At 51.6% G+C, this 21,280-nt stretch overlaps 1 protein-coding gene across 3 annotated transcripts in view; it reads left to right on the forward strand.

Moving 5' to 3' along the window:
- Positions 1-21,280, forward strand: part of AP4M1 (adaptor related protein complex 4 subunit mu 1) — a 585,491-nt gene that overhangs the window by 76,389 nt on the left and 487,822 nt on the right. For 2 of the 3 annotated variants that reach the window (XM_069646421.1, XM_069646422.1), the window contains exon 2: positions 2,181-2,244. The exons of the other annotated variant lie outside the window; for it this stretch is intronic. In XM_069646421.1, the coding sequence (XP_069502522.1) occupies positions 2,187-2,244 (58 nt within the window). In that variant the 5' untranslated portion in view covers positions 2,181-2,186. The remainder of the gene's footprint in view (positions 1-2,180; positions 2,245-21,280) is intronic. 3 annotated transcript variants of the gene reach the window in all.

The raw sequence follows: 21,280 nt of genomic DNA on the forward strand, positions 1-21,280 counted from the left end.
GCACACCCATACAATTCACATAATTAAGGAAGGTGTTGCTCTGGATCTCGACCCCTCTGCCAGTGTCATAAACACATTCAGTCCTAGAGATGTTGCTGGGTGCAGCTCTGAATAAACCAAGTCTCAGAGAGAGCATGTTCTGTTTCTGTGATCAACCCGTTGTCCCTTTCCAGTCTTATTGGAACTATCCACTTGAGGTGAATGACTTTGTATACCTTTTCTAATCCACTGAGCCCATCCTGCACAGTAGGTGAAAGTCTCTGCGTCCCTGAGCTAATTTCTTCAGCCCATTTGGAGTATTTGTATCTCTTTGACCGCACTCTGGACCATCAAGCCTGAGACACAGGAAGTTCTGTACCTATGTGCTAATTTCAGAGGTCTATACTGTTTTCACAGGCTCTATGTTACTAGATTAATAATAACATTTATGTGTAGCGCTTTCTGATGCTTTCTTCCTGCTTCTAAGCCCTGTGGTAGTAGGTGTTATTGGACATTGTAATGGTAATCACTTTAAAGCCCTCAGAGTGGTTGGCTTCGACAGGCTTCAAACCTGTATCCTCTATGATAACTACAAATGTCTGAGGTAAGCCCTGAACTTGCCAAGCTATCTTATAGGTATAATCAACCGGCAAACAACCTTTCTGCATGCAACTGGTTCCATTTCCCCTAAGTGACTCTGCAGTCTTTCCTTCTTTCCTACAGGCAAAGTTTCAAGTCTCTGGAGAGACTGCCCAGATACATTATTTCTAAGAATGGCAGATTCTCCATCCCTGCACAAAGAAATTCTTCCTATAGTTAACAATGGGCTTCATTACGACCTTGGCGGTAGCCGTGCCGGTAAAAACGGCATGGCTGCCGCCAGAATCGTGTTTTCTTCCGGTGCCTGGTAATGGGGAATCACCGGGGCATTACAGCCCTGGCGGTCCCTGAAGCCAGGCGCTGGAAAAAGTAACTCCCCATTCGAGTCCCATAGGACTTATTTGCATTGTGGATCATTGGTCTCCCAGCATATCTGGCAGAGCTGTCCTGAGCTTGGCCTATGCTAACCATTTGTAGACCAGGGGTACTTTGGGGAGACATTTGGTCTGTCCCTCTCTAAGGATGGTGGAATAGGATGTTCTGGGAGCTCACCTCGAGTTACTAAACATAGTCGCCCTTCCAGTTTGTGTTTGTATACCGCTTACCGGCTCAGTTTCACATTTCATTAATAGGTTCTCTGTCCTTGTACTGATCCCCACAGCCTGTTCATTCTACTGGTAGCAGGTTCTTTAGACATGGGCACATCCCCCAAATCATCCCCCCTACAGTGGGCAGGTTTTCTGACCATGGATGAGCCCCTACTCCCTTCAAGGGGAAGATTGTTTTTTTGTTCTTGAGCAAAATGACAGAATCCAACTGCCTTAGAGGGAACAGATTCTCTATGAATCGTTAGAGCCATCCATCCCTTCAGATTATATGCCATGCTTGCTCCTGGGAATCTAACAGATGAAATGTAGTGTTTTGTGGGAGGACATTCACAGGAATACATATGCAAATATGGGGGTGAATGTTAGCTTGCCCATGAGCAATCTCCATACCCATCCACTATAAGTGATCATTGTCTATATTCAATATCCATAAACCACAGGCAGAACGCAACAATTCTAATTTCGAGCTTCTCGGCAGTCATAGAAAAGTCAGTCACTCTCCACCTCAATTCTGTACATACACAAAGTGCACCCTTTCTTACTTGGCAAAAGTCAAATATCACTAGCCAATGCCTAGTGATGAGTGCACATTTTTCACCCTGCCACAGATTCTGCAGTTGTTTTGGACTACGATTCCCATGGTACACCATTGTCTATGCTGGCTCGGGATGTTGGGAGTTGTAGTCCAAAACATCTGCAGATCCAAATATTGAAGACCCCTGCCACACAGTCCATTGGGCTTAACTCATGCTTTCCACAGCTAAGTGTATCGCTAAAGCTCATTCTTCTTAAGTGAAATGCAGTCCTCACTGAATCCATCCTTCCTACAGGTGACGGGTTCCTTGTTACTTCCTTTAGGCTATAGCACATTGTCAGTGTACACAGTACACAGTGAGTATTCCTACTATCCTTTTTTTTTTTATTTCTTATTAAATGCTTTGTGACTTAGAGGTTGGCCATGGCAGTTGCTGATATGTTTCACCTATTTTGTAGGTAACAATGATCGCCCAAATCTTCATCTTGTCTGCAAAAGGAGATCGACTCATCTACAAAGACTGTATCCTTTCTGTATTGGGTGGAGTAAAAGTGCATGTGTCTATGCAGCTGTGTTTTCTGGTTATTTCATTTGAAATGTTCCTAGAGTGTAAACCATATATGAACATATTGGAACAGATTGTGAAGTTATTATATAGGAGTTTGTGATCAGTAGATTCTCTTGAGAACATGTTTTAAGTTGGCCAAAGCTACACTTAGGTCGGTGGAAGTAGTACCGTTTTACAGTTAGTTTTGAATAACACTAACAGCTTAAATCCAGGAACAGTTGGGTATCTTACCAAGTAGTTTATTAACTGAACAAGAAGAGAACCATATACTGCACACCCTCCTGAGATGACACTGTGGATAACACAGGAACCAAAGTCCAATGAATTTGCAGGGTGGGGCAATCCAACTGTTGTATCATAGTCTTCGCTAAAAGGGACAGGGAAGATCTGGTACAAAAAGATCTGATGAAGTGGCTCTGTAACATTGCGCAGAGTATGGCGTCTGAAGTCTTACTTCCTTGACAATAGTCAGGTGGCCTATGCAATAGTCCTGCGCTGGAAGAACTAGCCAAAGCAGTTGACAAAACAGAGTTGATTACCAGGGAACGGGAAGATAAGATGCAGACGTTAAAACAATACCATGCATAATCTAGGCAAACCGACTGCAGCAAGAGCAGAAACTCTGCAAGATACTCAGAACCTGGCACAATGCAAGGAAGATGCAATATGAGAGGCTGAGCAGAGACACCTTGCTGGTGCCCAGTAGAATTCTGTGTGTGTCCTGAGGAAAGGCAGTCTAAAGTAGCGCAACTCTAGCGACAGAGCGATTGGCTGAAACCAGAGAAACAGTTTGTGGACGGGTATGTTGTGACTTAAGCCCCTCCTGGGCTCGTGCTAAAGTCACGTGTGTAGTGACACGTGGGACATGTGTCGCCAAGTGAATAAAAGGGGCAAGTGGCTAGTCAACCAGTAATGTCCTGGGGTGTGGTCCTTTGTATTGTGTGTGTGCTACTGCCATGACTAGCTCAGGACCGGACTGGCCAGCCCCTTAACAACTGGCAATGAGTTGGTGGAACATCGCGCTGCTGCCTGAAACCATGGTGCAAGCTTGCTGACTCCTGAGGGGGAGAGAGGAAGTGGCGCGGCCCGACAGCCTGCAGCCTTCTTCACCTCCTGCCTGGGGGCAAAACTTGTGGCGCGGCCAAACGGGCAGCTTAACAGAAGAGAGTGTAACCATGTCAACGTTAGCGAACTCCTGCCTGGGGGAGCTGGCACATGGTGCAGCCTGGCCGCTGCCTGACGTGGCTTGGCCGACACATTATGTGTTGAACTACTCCTGCTGGGGGAGATGCTGATTGGGCATGGCCTACGTTGCAGAAAGCAGCAAATATACCCGCTTCACCTGCATGCGGGGCATGACCGTGGCGCTGATAATGTTGTTGACTGCATCGCCCTACCCATTACAAAAAGAGAGACTGACATGAAGGTGACAACGGGAAAACACAGTAATGGAGGAGGCACCCTGATAACCCGTGCAGGGTCCTTGTCCTCCCTCCCCCCCTGGGTAAGGGGGAGGGTGCCCACCAAAGAATGGCAAAAGCCTACGAAGGGCGGACAAAAGAAAGGGCCAGGGAATTGTTGGCGGTCTCCGGATGCCGCCGTCCGTGAGCCTCCCACCCCCCGTGACACAGAGACACGGAGACAGCGGTGTTGCAAGTGTGGGCTCCCCGGTGACTGTGTCGTCACGGGGAACGCCCCGTTTATTTAACTGCGCACGCGACGGAGTGAACGTCACCCCGTCGCGTGCGTGCCCTTAAAGGGCCAACGCCACACTCCTCCTTTTCCATAACAACAAATTGGAAACAGGAGGGACTAACTATCACACATTTATAAAGCACACAACTCTGTCAACTCCAAAAACCCCCATTTATTCACAGCCACCCTGGATCCCCCGCGGGTACCTGTCACGGTCTGACCATTACCCCCGGTCAGCCTCCCCAGCTTAGTCCGTCACATAGTCTGTGAGACGGGCAGGTTTCCCACGCCCTGTTCTCAGGGGGTACCTCCTGCCAACGTCCCTGGCCGGTGTCTCTTGACCTGGTCTGCCTCGAGCCAGAGAGTCCACGGCGGGGCTTTCACCACCACCTTCATCCAAGGCACCCTCACCCTCTCGGTTGTCCGGGCTGTCCACTCTCGGGTCACTGATCCTCCTGAAGAATGAAGCATTCCTTGTTACAGACGACGTCCCGTCAGAGGCTGTCACCATAGAGCCCTTGACCGCCACGACATCTAGAGGAGCGGGTTCATACGTGAGGGACAACTTTCCTTGTGGGTGGCGATTTCTCACCAAAACCTCATCTCCCGGCGCGATGTGCGGGGGTCTCGGGCCCCTCCGGATGTTTTCCATCTGCGTCCTGATTCGTCTGTCCTCTTCGACCTGTTCATTGTCAATGATGGCAGGGTCCCTGTCCCCCACCTCCGGTATGACGTCTCTCGGGCATCTCTGGAAGAGAGCCTCCGCCGGGGCCACCCCCGTTGAGGAGTGAGGTGTGGTCCGATATCCCCGCAGGAAGACGTACAGGGCCCTCTGCAAGCACTCGCCCTTTCCGTGGGCGATCCTGAACACTTTGTTGAGGGTGCGCATCATGCGCTCCGCCTCCCCGTTGGCCCGGGGCCACAGTGGGGTTACCCGTCGGTGTTGAATGCCATACTCCCTCATGAGCTCGGCAAAACTCTCGCCTTGGAATGGTGCCCCGTTGTCGGAGCACAGCACAGAGGGCAGGCCTTGGGTGGCGAAAATCTTCTCCAGCGCCACCACCACGTTCTCAAATGCGACGGACTCTATGAACTCGACCTCCGGGTATCGAGACCACTCGTCCACCACAACTAGGAAGTGAGTGCCTCTCGGCGTGGACCCGGAGTCTGCGTGCACCACTTCCCATGGCCTGGTCCCTCTGGGCATTGCTTCAATGGATGGTTCCCGCTGGGCCGGTGCCGCAGCCTGGCACCATACGCACGACGCCACAAATGCTTCGACCTTCCGCTCGAGTTCCGGGAACCACACCTTCTGGCGGAGGCGAGCTTTGGTTTTGGGCGCCCCTTGATGACCCTGGTGCGCCAAGGTGATGACCTGTGCAATTTTGGCCTGGGGCACCACGATCCTCTCACCCCTCAGTAGCAGCCCCTACTCTGAGAATGTCAGTTCTTCTCTCACTCTCCATAACTGCTCGAGGGCCACTCTGGCTTCACATGTCCTGCGTTCCACGGCCTCCAGTACCGTCTTCCAGGTACCCCTCTGCATGGCTTTCCTCAGGATGGCGAAACATTCGTCACCTTTTGATGCAACCTCGAGCTCTTCCACCTGCATGGAGTTTGGGGTGGCCGTCTCCACAACCAGGCGGACATGTTCGTCGGCCTCTTCCGCTGATGCAGACTCCTGCGAGTCCCCTCTTGGGTGTCGAGAGAGGTAGTCTGCCGCGTTGTTAGCCCCTGGACGATAGGTCAACGACACTCCATACTCGAGCAGGGCGAGCATCCAGCGCTCTATTCTCACTGGTGGACGGGATGATGAGCTCGCCATGATAGGCAACAATGGCTTGTGGTCCGTGACCACAGTCACGGGGCGCCCCAGAATGTAGAGGCGAAAGTGTCTGCAACCCCACAGCACCGCCAGGGCTTCCCTCTCAATCTGGGAGTACCTTTGCTCGGTGTCGGAGAGCGCCTTACTGGCGTATGCTATGGGTCGAATCTCCTGGTCATTCCCCACTTGTGTAAGTACTGCCCCAGTCCATATGGGCTGGCGTCCACAACGATCTCTGTCTGCAGACTCGGATCGAAGAACGCCATGGTGTCGTCCGCCGCCAAGGCACCTCTGATGTCATCGAATGCCGCCTGCTCAAGGGGGCCCCACTGCCAGGTGGTGTCCTTCTTTGTGAGCGATCTCAACGGCTCTGAACGGGACGCCAGATTCCTGATGAAACGGCCACAGTAAGTAACCATCCCCAAGAAGCTCCTCACCTCCGCAACATTCTCTGGCGGACGTGCCACCTTTATGTCCCTCACTTTGCGGGGGTCCGGCGACACCCCATCCGCCTTGAACACGAACCCAAAGAATTCGATCGTTGTTTTCAGAAATTCACACTTGTCCTTGTGCAGGGTGAGTCCCAGCGAGCGCAGGCGTTCAAAGGTCTTGGCCAGGCATGCCAGATGCTCCGTCTCTGACCTGGCATACACCAAGATGTCGTCGCTAATATTAAGGACTCCATCCAAATCCGCTAGTGCCCCTCTTATGATGTTTTGGAAGACCTCCGCCGCGGAAGACACCCCAAAACTCAACCTCTTGTATCGGTAAAGACCTCGATGAGTGGTAAAGGTTGTGATGTAGCGGGTCTCGGGGTGCAGGACCACCTGATGATAGCCTGCTCTCAGGTCCAGTTTGGAAAAGAACCTCGCCCCTTGCAGTTCTGCTATGATGTCATCGATGGTAGGGGTCAAGTGTCGCTCCCTCTTTATGGCCTTATTGGGGAGTCGCATGTCCACACAGATCCTCACCGCATCCGGCTGTTTGGGCTTGCGCGCGATGACAATGGGAGACACCCACGGGGTGGGGCCCTCCACCTTTTCAATAATGTCCAGCCCCACCAGATTGTCCAGTTCTCGATCCACCAGATCCCTGAGATGAAACGGAACTCGCCGGTGCTTCAGCGCCACTGGTTGGATTGACTCATCGATGTGGAGCCGGACCGGCTCACCCCCCAACTGTCCGATGCCTTCAAACAGGGAGCTGTGTTTGGCCAGGAGTACCTGAATGTCGTCTAAGTACACTGAATATGCAAATGTGACAATTCCCAGCGCCTCAGCCGCAGCACAGCAAAGCAAGGTGTTGTCGCTCACCGGGGTGACATAGAATCTGGCCCGGATGTGTGAGTCCCCATATTGAACATCAGCCACGAATACGCCGTCCAGAGGGAGGGGCTGATCGCCGCCGAAGGCGAATATGCGTGCTCTCGGTGCGGTCAGCGTGGGCGGGGCCTGCATGGTATCATAGTGCTGTCTGGCCATCACATTCACGGACGCACCGGTGTCCACTAGCATTGGTACAGAGTCACCATTGACAAGCACGTTGCACCTGGGCTGTCTCTTGGAGCGGGATTTCAGCATGCTCACACTGGACACGAAGAAAACGTTTTCCTCGTCCTCTTCCTCCTCCTCCTCTTCCTGAGGCACCCCTTCGTCACCCTGGTCCACCTGAGCGACGTTGGACGTCCTTTGGGGTCAGAAGAAACCAGCTCGAACAGGCCCCCTAGGCACTATCTTGGGAGCTGCAGATCTGCACATCCTGGCGAAGTGGTCCGCGCCTCCGCACCTACCGCACTTAATCCCAGTCGCAGGGCATTCAGCTGGGTGCGGGAGATCGTACCCACACTTTGGGCACGAGGAAGTGGTCCCAAGCGGGCGCGGGCTCTGAGTGTTCATGGGGCGCCTCGCTCCACGGCCTCTTCCGACCGCGCAGACCTCCTCCACCTTGCCTGGGCGGGCACCAGCTTCCATTCTGGTCGCCCGCAATTCCGACACCTCGTGGCACCTTCCCAGTTCTAGGATGCGAGGAAGGGTGATGCCAGGCTCGCTCAATATCTGGCGCCTCAGTTTCCCAGAGACACACCCCTGAATGAGTTGGTTGCGAATCATGACTTCAGGGTCGTTCCACGCACATGGCGCGGCCAGTCTCCGCAGCCGCCCATAGAACACATCCAGAGTCTCGTCATCCTTCTGTCGAGCCGTTCCCATGAGAAAACGTTCATAATCTGCGTTGGCCATTGGCAGAAAATGATTATGGAGTGCATCCTTTGCCGCCGCAAACGACCCATCCGCCGGCTGCAGGGACAGAAATATCTCATGCACTGCTGGGCCAGCAGAGTACAGGAGAGTGGCCAGCTTGCTGTCGTCGCTTGTCTCCATCGTGGCCCTGAAGTACATCTCAAGCCTATCCATCCACATCTTCCACCTCTGTCCCAGGCTTGATGGAGCACCCGAGGTATCAAACTCAGGCACTGTAGGGACCCAGGTGGTTTCAGCGGGGGAGCAGGCGGAGGCGCAGCAGCAGCAGCTTGGCTCATGGTGGATAGCGCACAGGCACCCCAGAAGATATAATTGATGGGGCCGCAACTCACCACCAGCAGTCAGCCTCCAGAGATGGATTAAATTCTGCCTCTCACCAGGCGCACTCCTCGCAGATGTATCACTCAAGCCAGCAGGCAGACAATGAAGTGTCCAAAAATTGAGCAGGGGGGAAAGACCCCTAGTGCATTCAGCACGCTTCCCATAGAGTCTCACCCATCTACTCGGTGAAAAACAGTGAAAATGTCAATGAATCATTCTGAAATTGACACGTGCTGTTTCCAGCGACTGTCCGCCGCTGAAATATCCAAAAATAATGTCCGGATGGCTCACCGACGCTTCGCTATGAAGCCGTGAGTCTCCGAGGCCTATTCATCAAGATGGCCGCCGGCCGAGTGTGTCGCTTCCTTCTCCGCGGTCAGAATTCGCTGGAGCGTTCACGTAGGATCATCTACGCTCCCAGCAAATGTCTCCGCCTGTTCCAGGAAGTGATCCCGGCACTCGTCGCCACTGTTGGCGGTCTCCGGATGCCGCCGTCCGTGAGCCCTCCACCCCCTGTGACACAGAGACACGGAGACAGCGGTGTTGCAAGTGTGGGCTCCCCGGTGACTGTGTCGTCACGGGGAACGCCCCGTTTATTTAACTGCGCACGCGACGGAGTGAACGTCACCCCGTCGCGTGCGTGCCCTTAAAGGGCCAACGCCACAGGAATGCCCCTTATAACGGGCAGGCGTCACGTCCTGCTGCAGCAAGGAGCCAGCCCCTGCAAAAGGACGCCCGCCGGGAGACAAAGGAACAATTTCATTAGAGCTGTGGTGCTGGTCGTGATCGTGATGCCATGCAGTTCCGGACACGGAGGAGGAAGGTTTCTAGTCTTGTCACTGCTCAGGATGCCGTACAGTGTTCCTGACCCAGAGGAAGAGGGCTTCCAGTTTTGATGTGGTTTACCGCAAGGAGGAACTTCACGAAATGGCCAGGAATGGGCGTCGGGTAAGGAACAGGGCTAGGAGAGAGGTGAAAGCAGGGCTCAGCTCTGGCAGGCCAGAAGAGAAGTTACTCCAAGGGGGAGAACTGGGACTATTAATGGTTTGCGTGCGCCTTCCGTTTAAAAGGGTAGAGGGCGTTTGTTTGTGGTGGCAGCCTTTTGATCAGGGTGGAGGTTTTTTCATATGTTAGTGTATAAAGGCTTAGTGGCATTTATCCGGGGGCTGGTTGGCGGCACCAGGGTACGGCCATTTTGTGCGTTCTGTGAAACAGGGGGGAGGGGGAGAGGGGCCCACAAAACTAGTGGGCCCGGCTGCGGCCTGCAGCTGGTTAGTTTTTGGCGAGGCATGCAACAGCGTTTTTGGAAAGGTAACGCAGGAGGGGCAGGGGCGGCAGCCTGGTTCTGCCATTTTCCTGCCCGCATTGTTGGCCCTCCGTGCAATTTTCAATATGTTGGTAATAGTGAGGAGTATGCGATAGCACAGCGAGGAGGGTGCGCGATGTGACCTAGGTTTAGAGCATTGGGTCATTCGCGGAGCGCACGGGTTAGGGGGTACGGCAGGCAGGCAAAGGGTTTGCAAAGAGAGCGCAAATGCAAAGTTTTTAGTTTGTTGCAGCGCTGTCGCCGCACCAATTTGGTTTGTCGTGGTTCGATTTTCAGGGTTTCATGTAACGTGGGATTTTAGCTCATACAGAAAAGATTTGGGGTGGCCATGCATCACGAAAGACCAGCGGCGCAGGGGAGAAGTCTTTCGACTGGGAATGGAGGAGCCCCGAGTTTGAATACCGCGATTTTGTTTTTTTGGGTTTTGATAATTGCAATTTTGACATGCAATCGGATTGGACATCAGGTGAATTTTGACATTGACCTAGCTTTTGCTTAAGAGTACCAAAGGGGATTGCATGTCGTCGTGGGATACGTTTGGATCATTACAGGGTGGGTGCTACGATGGCCTCGCTAGCCCAGGGGGGAAGGTGCAGGCCATGCAGGCAGAAGGGGCTGGGTTTTGAGCCCTATCAGGGGTGAACAGTCCCCTTTAGTCAAAACCAATTGACTAAGAATGGGGCGTAGGAGGATAACCGCGCCTTGGACCCCCCCCCCATTTTTCAGGGTTTTGGCACACTAGTGGTGTTTTCGGCACGGACAATGTGTGTTGGGGGCCGCAGGCCAGAACAGGCTTCTGTTATTAGTTGGTGTACATTGTTTCCATCCACCTTGGGCGGCCAAGGGGTCGCTTTGGAGTTGAGAAACTTGTAGATTGCAGCCTTTAGAATGATTATGGGCACTTTGCTTTAGACCCAAAGGACCAATAAGGTGGGCTTGGGTCATCTTTGGGGTAGAGGGGTACCTGCGGGGCAGCTGAGACCGTCATTGCTTGGAAGCAGGACAACTCAGTGCGACGCAGATGCGAAATCCCGGCCTCTGGCAATCATCTGCTGTTACGGGGAGAGCAAATAGGACATTTTGCTTGTAATTGTCAACAATTTATCCTGTCCAGTTCTCAGGGATTTCCGGGTTGCAAGCATGGTTGTTTTAGGAATGTCCAGCCCCAATGGCAGCCACCTCTAAAGCTCTTAGAAGCTCGCCCCAGGTTGTAAAGCACTTTGTTAGGGTTCAGGTTAAAGAATATTTGTACCACGCACGTTAATAACAGTGTGAGCTGGGGTGTGAAAGGGATGGTTGAGTTATAGGGCCCAGACAGCACGGAGCATTTGGGAAGATGGCCTGGTGTGTGGAGGTTAACGCCATTTTTATGGGGAAAATATGCAGGCTTTGCGCCGTGTGGGATGCAGTATAGGTGGCAAGGAGGCGATGCTAGGGGAACCGATGGCTTGATGGCGCAATGTTTAGTTGGGTCACGACGGTCTATGTGTTTTGGGGAGCTAGTTTTGTGCATTGGCGGGTTTACATCCTGACGACGCGGCGCTGCTCGTGGTATTGCTTGAATGGAAAATCGAAGTCTCAAATGAGGGAAGTTACGGGGGTGGTGGCGCAGGCCATTTTGCATGGCCGCCGCACCACAAAAGATGTCAGATAAAGTGGCATGATGGAGATGAGGTGCTAGGAGTACGACACACGGCAGCCAGGATGCGGGTCGAGATGTTATCTGGCCATTGTGGCGTTTACCGTTCGTAGCTCTCCTTCAATCGCCCCCCACCCCTGGCCGCCCCTGGCGCGCTTTTTTGGCTTCCCCTATATGCAAATTACCACTGGGAAAAGGGGTCAGAACATTAAGTCAGGTGTTGATTCACTCGGTGGAGCACGGTCGCAACAAATAGTCCGAGCGTACGGACGGTGAAGGGGATGGCAATCACTTTCCCCGTTACGATCGTCTCCAGTGTGCAAAGAGCCACCCCCAGTGAGGTAATAAGGGGTGTAGGGGTACCTGGGAAGGCTTCTGTATCTATCCAGGGATTTGGGTCCAAGCCAGGGAATATAGCTGATACAAGGAAGAGGCTTGGTTAAACATGCACAAGGGTTTTTCACGTGCAGCATAGGCTGTGGAGGGCTACTTTAATTCATAGAGGAACATAAGGGTGCAGTAGGAACAGTTGACGGCAGTGCCACTGGTGCATTCCCTATGGGCGCGGTTCCAGTCATAATCACTTCAGGGTTCCCAATAGTTACGTATGCATCGTAGGGTATCATGGCCTAGTCCGTTGCCTTCAATCTTGCTCACTTTACATGTCACATAGGAGAAGATCCTAGTATGTATCTGGGTAGAGACAAGCCTACTACACTACAGGCAGGCGTCAAAACTGGAGGCATCAGGGCAATGGTGTTTCTTTTCTTCATTTTGGCCCGTATCGGGTGCGGGGGGTCAAGTTGTGGGAATGCAGTACTATAGGGAGGAAGGGTGAGCATCAAAGAAGGGTAATGTGGACTTGGCAATGGTGGAAGGAACAATGTGATGATTTGTCCCAAAAACAGGTTTAAGGTGGGTATGCAAGGTTGGACTATCGGTGTGGAACAAGAGGGGGCAGGGGCACAGGAAACCTTGGGGGAAGGTACCTCTCGAAAAAGACCCCAGGGGCGCTAGGAGGGAACATCTGCCAGAGGTCATTTCAAGCACCGGGATGCGTCTTAGTGGATAAAGATTTGCCTGAATAAAGATACTGATTACAGGCTAGGCAGGACTGACAGACCTGCATGCTCAGCGGCTGGCTGAAGGTAACAGCATAGCGCATGGGTATTAATAATGAGCAAGACAGGCGAGGAGCTTGATTGGGTGTAGGTTTAGAGCAACATAACAGGAAGAGTGCAATGGTACAGGACGGCGGGAAGTGGCCACGAATAGTACATTTGTTGGGAGAAAATGTTTAGCAGGCACAGGAGAGCAAGGTGCGGAGAATCGACTATACTGGTGCCTGTATGATTAGGTGGATTTCAAGTACGCGGCACGTTATGTTGGGATATGGAAGTGATAACGTGAGGCCCTTACTATGACATTGGTTACAGCGGTATGCTTATGGTAGTCCTGGCGGGCACGCAGCCCTCTTAGTTTTGCGCCCACTTTGGGTATGATATGGCAGTTATACCGCTATTATACACAGGTGTTTCATGGCACACTGTTGCCCCAATTTCAGCAGCTCAAGGGGTTACAAGGCATGTTTCAGTTGGGATGTAACTGACTAGCACAGCAATGTGAGCTGTATGCGTAAGGGTGTAATTCAATGGGGAAGCAACTTGACCGTTATCACTAAGCTGGCAGTTGGCTGGAGCCCTGAGACAGCGAGGGGTGTCAAAGGGCGTACATGCGCCGGGTATGGTAAGGCGCTATAGTGGGAAGAAGGGCGAAGTGGGACCAAGACGCTCAAAACTGGGATTAACAGTAAAGTAAGAGAAGGGTGCCTCTGGGGATATGGCTAAGGAGATTAGCTGAGATACAAAGGACTGCACTCCCCCAACACTCCTCCGGCCCGGTAAAACTCCTGCATTGGCAGGCAATCCGCAGAGGATTAGGATTAGGGAGGTTGGGATTACTTGACAAGTAAAAATGGAATCTGGGCTAAGACAAGGGGGGAAAGAAGGCAAAGTTGAAACGCTAACAAACTCACCAGTCAAGAACGGCGCTCCCCCAGTTGGTAACTCCTGCAAGGGCAGGCAGAGCAAGGTTAGGATGGTTGGAGAGTGCTAGCCTAATAAAGGAGGTAGAAGTATTCACTGTGGCTGATGTATGACGAACAAATTGACACCACAGAGGGGGTAAACCAGGAGCCGGTGGTCTGAGATCAGGCCGAGGAACTGTGGTGGGGGCTGAAGTGTTCCTCAGACCAGGCACAACCTTGGCAAAAGGGGAAGTTCCTGGTCGAATATGCAACAGTGGGAGGTCATTGGCCTGCAGGGGGCATGGAAGTTTTAAAAGAAATTTGGGCACAAAGTACACTAAGCTCCTGGAGAGGTTTTTCACGGATCAGGCAGGCCTGATTAACTTGAGATCCCCGGAATATCATCTAGAGGATGTTGGACATTTGTCAGCAAGGGGGTTGGAGGTCTTTTGTTGGAATATCTGCACGAGACTCTTGGAAATGTAAAATGAGGAAAGGGGGGAGCCACGGTGGACAGTAACCCACTTGTGGCGTGGCAGTGTTTGGACGACCAAGCACAAGAGACAGACTCCGAATGAGCCAGGAGAAAGCTGGAAGGGTCTTCACTCTTCTTGGATCTATGCCTCTTGGGAGCCTAAGCGGCAGGGGCGTCTGGTGGTAACAATAAGGGCTCAGCTTCCCCCAAAAAAACAGCGCTCTTCCCCGCCCAGGAACACCTGCAAGGGAAGGCGAGGCACAGACACAAAGGGTTGGGAGAGTTGTGCCTTCGGAGGACTTTGTGGAAAGAAAGGGGGAAGCGGGTTGTTGGACACGTAGCAGTCGCTGCATCTGCAGAACTATTTTCACTAATGTATGCAGTGTTTTTTATGATGTTGTGAAAATAAATCTGCAGCCTTTTTATGCCAAAAAGAACAAGTCCCATTCTCCACATTATTGGGGGGGAAAAAGAATGAGTATGTACAAATGTTATTGGTGCAAAATGGACAGATGCACAGGTTATTGCCATTGCGTGCACTGCCGCCGAAGTAAAGAAAAATTATAACCTCCCGCCAATGGGGAAGTGACAGCTATGCCGCAACCATGCAGCAACAAGAATATTCTCCTGGCTGAGGGAAGCCATGCCCTCCCCTGGGAACGGGGAGAAGGTGCCTCAGAGAGAGAAGTCTGTGGGAGGGAGCGATGGCGTAGGAGGGGTGCTGGAAACTGCTGCCCTGCATCTTGTCTGATGCTTAAAGTGGACCAGGTGAAAGCCCCTGGCGGATACCCATAGCTGACCCTTCACATAGACACTCCTGCATGTTGGTGACCACCAATGCAGGCCACCATGCCGCCTGGCCAACCATCATGCTAGCCATGACCCAGCCACAGCCCTCCACGAAGAAGGTGCTCATGCAGCTGGGCGTAACACTCTGCTACCCCACTGTCGCAAACACCCAAGATTACCCCAAGGTCCAATGCCAACAGAACACACTCCTGCCTGGGGGAGACTGAATAGGGCACGCCCTGTCCGCTTCCTACAGCCCTTTCCCCAGGGAGCCTAGATGTGGTGCGTACAAGTCCGCTGCCGGCCCGACTGGAAAAGCTGGGACGTGGCTAACAATGGACTACCACTGCAACGACCATATGCACTGCAGCCGACATGGCCCCCGGTCTTTCCGGGTGCGGCTTTACCGGCTGTGCCACCAGGTGCAAGGAACTTTATCCAGCAGTTAACTAGACAGTAACAATCATTCGAGGGGATTGGGTCCTCCGACGTATTCCATATCTATGACAGGTAATGTCCACAGCTGTGCTGCTTTGGAAAATCTTTGGCGTCTGCGTCCTACGTCGATGCGCCGTCCCCGAGGACCTCCTCCGACGGCCGACGTCACCCGATGTGATAAGTAGGACGCACGACGCCCATAGCCTCAGTTCCGTTTTTTCCGCGAACGTGTTCGCTTCGTGAATCTCGGTACACCTCGACTCGTTGGAGTTTGCTGTTTTCGATTCTCGGTTCGTTGAACCTGTTTGGTTTTTTGTGAAGACCTGTTTGTGGCGATGTCTACTTCGTCTTCGACTCCGCGTCCAGGCTTCAAGAAATGCGGGGACTGTGGGTCCAAGATGTCGGTCACGGACTCGCACAACACCTGCCTCTGGTGCCTCGGGGAGGCCCACGATACGGACGACTGTGCCGACTGTCAGTCGCTCAAGGCAAAGGCCTTGCGGGAACGCAAGAAGAAGCTGTCGTAGGCCGGGTGTCTAAGCCCCGGAAGTCGAGGTCTGCGGGGCTTTCGACAGATGACTCGAGGGACGACTCTCCGCGTCATCGTCTTAAGTCCAGTGGGTCTCCTTCCAGGAGTCGGTCTCGCCACTCCTCCGCCTCTTCGAGGCATTCCCGGAAGCACCGGCATAGGTCGCCTTCCTCGTCCTCTTCAGAGGACTCTGCCCGTCGGTGGGTCGCTTATCCCTCCATGCAAGCGACACCGGAGGAATGGTCTTCCTTCGGGAAGCAGATGCTAGCGATTCTTGTATCGCAGGGCACCGGACCGTCCGTGTCATGATCACTGCTTCCAAGGAGCCAGGACCAGCCCAACGTCCTTGGAAGCAGGCCCCTAATCCTAAGCCTAGGCACCAGCCGGTCCCTACTGGGACCTTTTGGACCTTGTCCTGGCGCCAGTGGCACCAGGCTCATCAAAGCCATCGGTCCCGGCACTGGAAGCGCCGGGCTCATACTATATGTGAAGATGCTTGGGTGGACTTACCTGCAGCAGACCATGCTGCTTACTTACCAGCTACATAGGAATCCTCTGTAAGCCGGAACTATTTTCTTACCTGGGTGGGGCAAGCTCCACGCCCTGGATACAACACTGGAACTCTTCTGGAACAGGAACTCTTTTCTTACCTAGGCGGGGCCGTGGAGGAAGACGCCTCATCACTCCTAGGCTATTTAAACCACACCCGATTGATGAAGCGTGCTTCGCGTTATTCTGCATCTGCAGCAGAACGCTCACCGAGTCTGTTCCAGCTTTTCTTCTTCCGATCCTGTACCTGCAAGAACAATACTTACCATTCCAGTATCCAGTCTTCAGCAGCGCCTGTAAAAGACAAGAAACAACAGGTTAGCACGACGACTTCACATGCAACGCATTCCTTACCTGGTCCATCGGCAGCGACCATTTCTTCACGCTGCACCTCCGCCTGTGGAGACAAAAGCATAGTTATTACTCACCGGCAATCCGCAAATTCCGGATGTTTTCAACACTGCAACCCAGCATCTGAAAGACAAAAGAAGAGACATTAGACAGGTATTTACTTACGCCCATCGCGCTCTCCACAATAGAGCGCCTGCAACTACTCCGGCGTTTTCATCACCTCTTCAGCACGAACTCACAGCTGTGAAGGAAAGAGACAGTTAAAGCGCTTGCATATACTCACGCATTTCCAAGCGCTTCTTTCCAAGGCTCTGGCTCCAGCTTTGGCTCTCTTCATACCATCTTCTAACGCTAGAGCCCTGCAAAACAAATAGAACAAAGCATTATTCCGAGCCCTGTTCAATACTTACGTGTCCACGCACCTAAAGACTATATGGACTAAAAGGTGTCCGGAAACTCACCGCTCGTGCTGTTAACGGCGGTTGCGATCCTCTGATGTTAAGAGGCCTACGTTTCACCCAGTGAAGGAACTGGCAACGGCACCCTGCACCAGACGCAGATGGAGGGCCCAGCATTCACCTATCTAAGGTGAGCACGTTTACCTGGGGGCTCTACGGAGAAGCTAGACGAGAGAGAGAGAGAGAGAGAGAGAGAGAGAGAGAAGGACACTCAATTGCCCAGATCTTTAACCCCATATATTCTTTCATCTGTAGAAATCTCACCCTTCGTGTTCGACACACAGTGCGAAGAGGCTCAGCCCCAGAAGCCAATCGAGTCCTGCACATCACTTTTCGAGTCACAGACTCCTTCCTGCCTAGACCAGCGCCTCCGTGGGAATCAGGTGAGCGTTACAGAACGCGGAGCCCACCACAAAACTCCTACCCAGGCGCAATGGAAACCTCGGACACAGACCAACTGGCTCGATTGCTTGGGGAACTAAGAGCAGAGGTACATGCAGCTCGTCAGGAAACAAACTCTTTGAGAAGAGAGCTGATCATATCCAAGGAGCGAACGGAAGACCTCGCTAGGCAATTACTACAAACACAGGCAGGACAGACTCCTTTGCCCGCTCCAGGAGTAAGTTACCCTTCTGCATCCTCAAATCCAGTGCAAATCAATCTACCCGGTAATGTGCCTTTGGCTCCACCCGAACGCTTTTCTGGTGACCCAAAGAAATTTGCAGTGTTTATCAACCAGTGCCGCCTACACTTCTTATGTCGCCCAGCTGCCTTTCCAACAGACCAGACCAAGGTGGCTTTCGTGTTTTCTTATCTCAGTGGCAGTGCCGCAGATTGGTCAATCCCTTTGGTCACTCAGGATGATCCGGTCCTTCACGATTTTCAGGCCTTCCAGTCCAGCATGGAGAAACTGTTCGCAAGACATGCCCAGGGGCAGGCCTTGGACAATGAACTCCTTTCGTTACGACAGGGTAATCAAGACCTCTTGACTTATATTGCCTCATTCAATAGACTTATAGTGGAAACTCAATGGCCGGAGAATAAAAGAATAACGCTTTTCTACAGAGGCCTGCGTGGAGAGCTCAAGGATGTGTTAGCTCAAATTGTGAATCCTCCACAAGAATGCTCAGACTATATTGACTTAGTTGTCCAATTAGACCACCGATTACAGAACAGGAAGGCTGATCGTTCCAAATTTGATACCCGAGTATTTTCTAAACCACAGACCTCTACTAGGGGAGCCGACACCGTGGAACCCATGCAACTAGGGGGCATGAAAGGACCTTTAACTCAAAAGGAGCGGGAAAGAAGAAGACAGCTGCAATTATGCCTCTATTGCGGGAACTCGGGGCACTTTCTTCGAGACTGCCCAATGAAGCCAGCTAAGAAGGCTGTAGGAGCCGCAGATACCTGTACCCAAAATTCTGAGCAGGGAAACGACCTAGCCCGACAAGTGTAGAGGTCCTCTTGGCGAGGGTTAAAATCTGTCCCGTGACCTCGCATTTCGTGGTGCCTATGGTCCTCATTAGCCCAGAACGTCCGGATCGTTTGCATGCAATTGAAGCTTACATCGACAGCGGAGCAATCGGTAATTATGTGGACCGTGAAATGGTATCAAGGATGAATCTACCTCTTGTCCCTAAGGCAGTAAAAGACGTCATTACTACAGTGGATGGCACGGAGATAGCCTCCGGACCAGTAACGCATGCCACCCAAGAAGTGACGTTAGTGAGCCAAGATGGACACCGGGAGAAAATCGTGTTCGATGTAATCAAGGCCCCTCAGTTCCAGATCATTCTGGGAATTCCTTGGTTAGAGAAGCACAATCCTCAGATCGATTGGCGAGCAAAGACGGTTCAGTTTCCAGAATGTTTTACCACTTGTTATCCTCGGCCTGATGTTTCACTGGCAGCGATCTCTTCCGAGGTTCCCAAATTACCTCCCGAATACCAGGAATTCCAAGACGTCTTTCGGAAGGACAAAGCTAACACCCTGCCTCCTCATAGGTCCTACGACTGTCAAATAGACCTGATACCCGGAACAACTCCTCCTTGTAGTAGGATTTATGCCATCACCGAGCCAGAGAATCTTCTCCTCAGACAATATCTGGACCAATACCTCGCTAACGGGCTTATCCGTCCTTCAAAATCTCCAGCTTCCTCGGCTTTGTTCTTCGTTCCGAAAAAGGAAGGAGACCTTAGGACTTGCATAGAGTACCGCGCCCTGAATCAAATCACCGTTAAAAACAGATACCCGTTACCTTTGATCCCTGAACTCCTGGACCAAGTCAAAGACGCATGTATTTATACAAAGTTGGATCTCAGAGGAGCCTACCACTTGGTACGAATAAAAGAGGGCGATGAATGGAAGACGGCATTCCGCACCAAGTATGGGCTGTTCGAATATCAAGTGATGCCCTTTGGACTTTGTAACGCTCCTGCCGCTTTTCAGTATTTTATGAACGATGTCCTTAGAGAACTCATAGATGTGTGTGTTGTTGTCTACATTGATGACATCCTCGTCTATTCATCATCTGAAGAGGAACACCAGAGACACGTCAAAGAGGTTCTCGAGAGATTGCGTCAACATAACCTTTTTGCTAAGCTTGAAAAATGCATTTTCAACGTAACTGAAGTTGAGTTCCTGGGACTCATATTGTCACCTGACGGAGTCCATATGGATTCTAAGAAAGTCGATGCAATCATTAAGTGGCCATCACCAACCTCTGTAAAAGGAGTTCAAAGCATGTTAGGCTTCGCTAACTTTTACCGCAGATTCATTCCTGAATTCTCTCGGATAGTCCAGCCCATCACCGCTCTGTTAAAGAAGAACAAACGTTTTGAGTGGTCTACTGAAGCAGAACAAGCTTTTCAGGACTTAAAAGCTAAATTCATTTCTGCACCTGTTCTAAAACATCCTCGTCCAGAACTCCCCTACATCGTGGAAACGGATGCTTCTAGTCTTGCTATGGGGTCAGTTTTATCACAAAGAGATCCGGTCACACACCAATTACATCCTGTAGCCTTTTGGTCCCGCAAATTCTCGGCTCCCGAGATCAACTATTCAATTACAGACAAGGAACTTTTAGCCATCGGATCGGCCTTTAAAGCCTGGCGGCATTATCTTTTGGGAGCCAGACACACAGTCACCGTAATGACTGATCACCGCAATTTACAATATCTGAAGACAGGCAAAGCTCAGTCTTCCAGACAGCTTCGCTGGGCTCTGTTTCTGGCTGAGTTTGACTTTATAATTACTTATCGACCAGGCAGTAAAAACGGAAAAGCAGATGTTCTCTCCCGAATGAGAGTAGATGAACATTTGACCAATCCAGAACCAATACCCATAATCCCAGAACAAAGGATTTTGGGTTTGGTCAGCACTCAATCCTTTGAAGACATCAAGACTACAGTCAAATCACTCCTAAATCCGGCCGATTTACAGGACTGGCAATTAAAGGGAAAAGAATTCTCAGTGGATCAAGACCTACCATATTTCCGAGGACGATTGTACTTGCCCTGTGAGAAAATACAAAAACAAGTAATCTCCTGTTATCACGACTCTCTAATGGAGGGTCACCCTGGCATTACCAAAACCATGGAAAAGATCAAAAGACATTTCTGGTGGCCATCATGGAAGAAGGATATTAGAGACTTTGTAATCTCCTGCGGTGTGTGTGCCCAGAATAAAAGTCAGAAGGAGAAACCAGCCAGCCTATTACACCCATTAGACATCCCTCCCTGTCCATGGCATACCCTGTCCATGGATTTCATCACGGACTTACCTCCATGCTCAGGGTATAATACCATTTTAGTAGTCGTGGATCTATTCTCCAAGATGGCTCACTTCATTCCCCTGAAGGGCCTACCTTCAGCTTCAGTATTGGCCCGAGAATTCTTAGAAAACATCGTTCGGTTACACGGTTTTCCCTCGGTTTTGGTCTCCGATAGGGGAAGTCAATTCATCTCCCACTTTTGGCGAAGTTGCTGTCGTCTAGCCCAAATTGATGTAAGACTTTCAACCAGTCACCATCCCCAAACTGACGGACAAACCGAGAGGACAAATCAGACTTTAGAGCAATATCTACGTTGCATGCTCCAACAAACTGAAAACCCTTGGAAGGATATTCTTTGGATCGCTGAATACGCTTACAACAATTCGACTCATTCTGGAACCGGGAAGACTCCCTTCTTCCTATTATACGGACACCATCCTAGAACCTCTAACCTGGATCCTCCCCAAGAATTCGAAACACCTGCTGTGGATTACTTGCACTCGGAGATCACTCGTGCCTTTAAGGAAGCCACTGC

This window comes from Ambystoma mexicanum, chromosome 1p (assembly GCF_040938575.1).
Source record: "Ambystoma mexicanum isolate Mex_15411 chromosome 1p, UKY_AmexF1_1, whole genome shotgun sequence".
Taxonomy (NCBI): Eukaryota; Metazoa; Chordata; class Amphibia; order Caudata; family Ambystomatidae; genus Ambystoma; species Ambystoma mexicanum.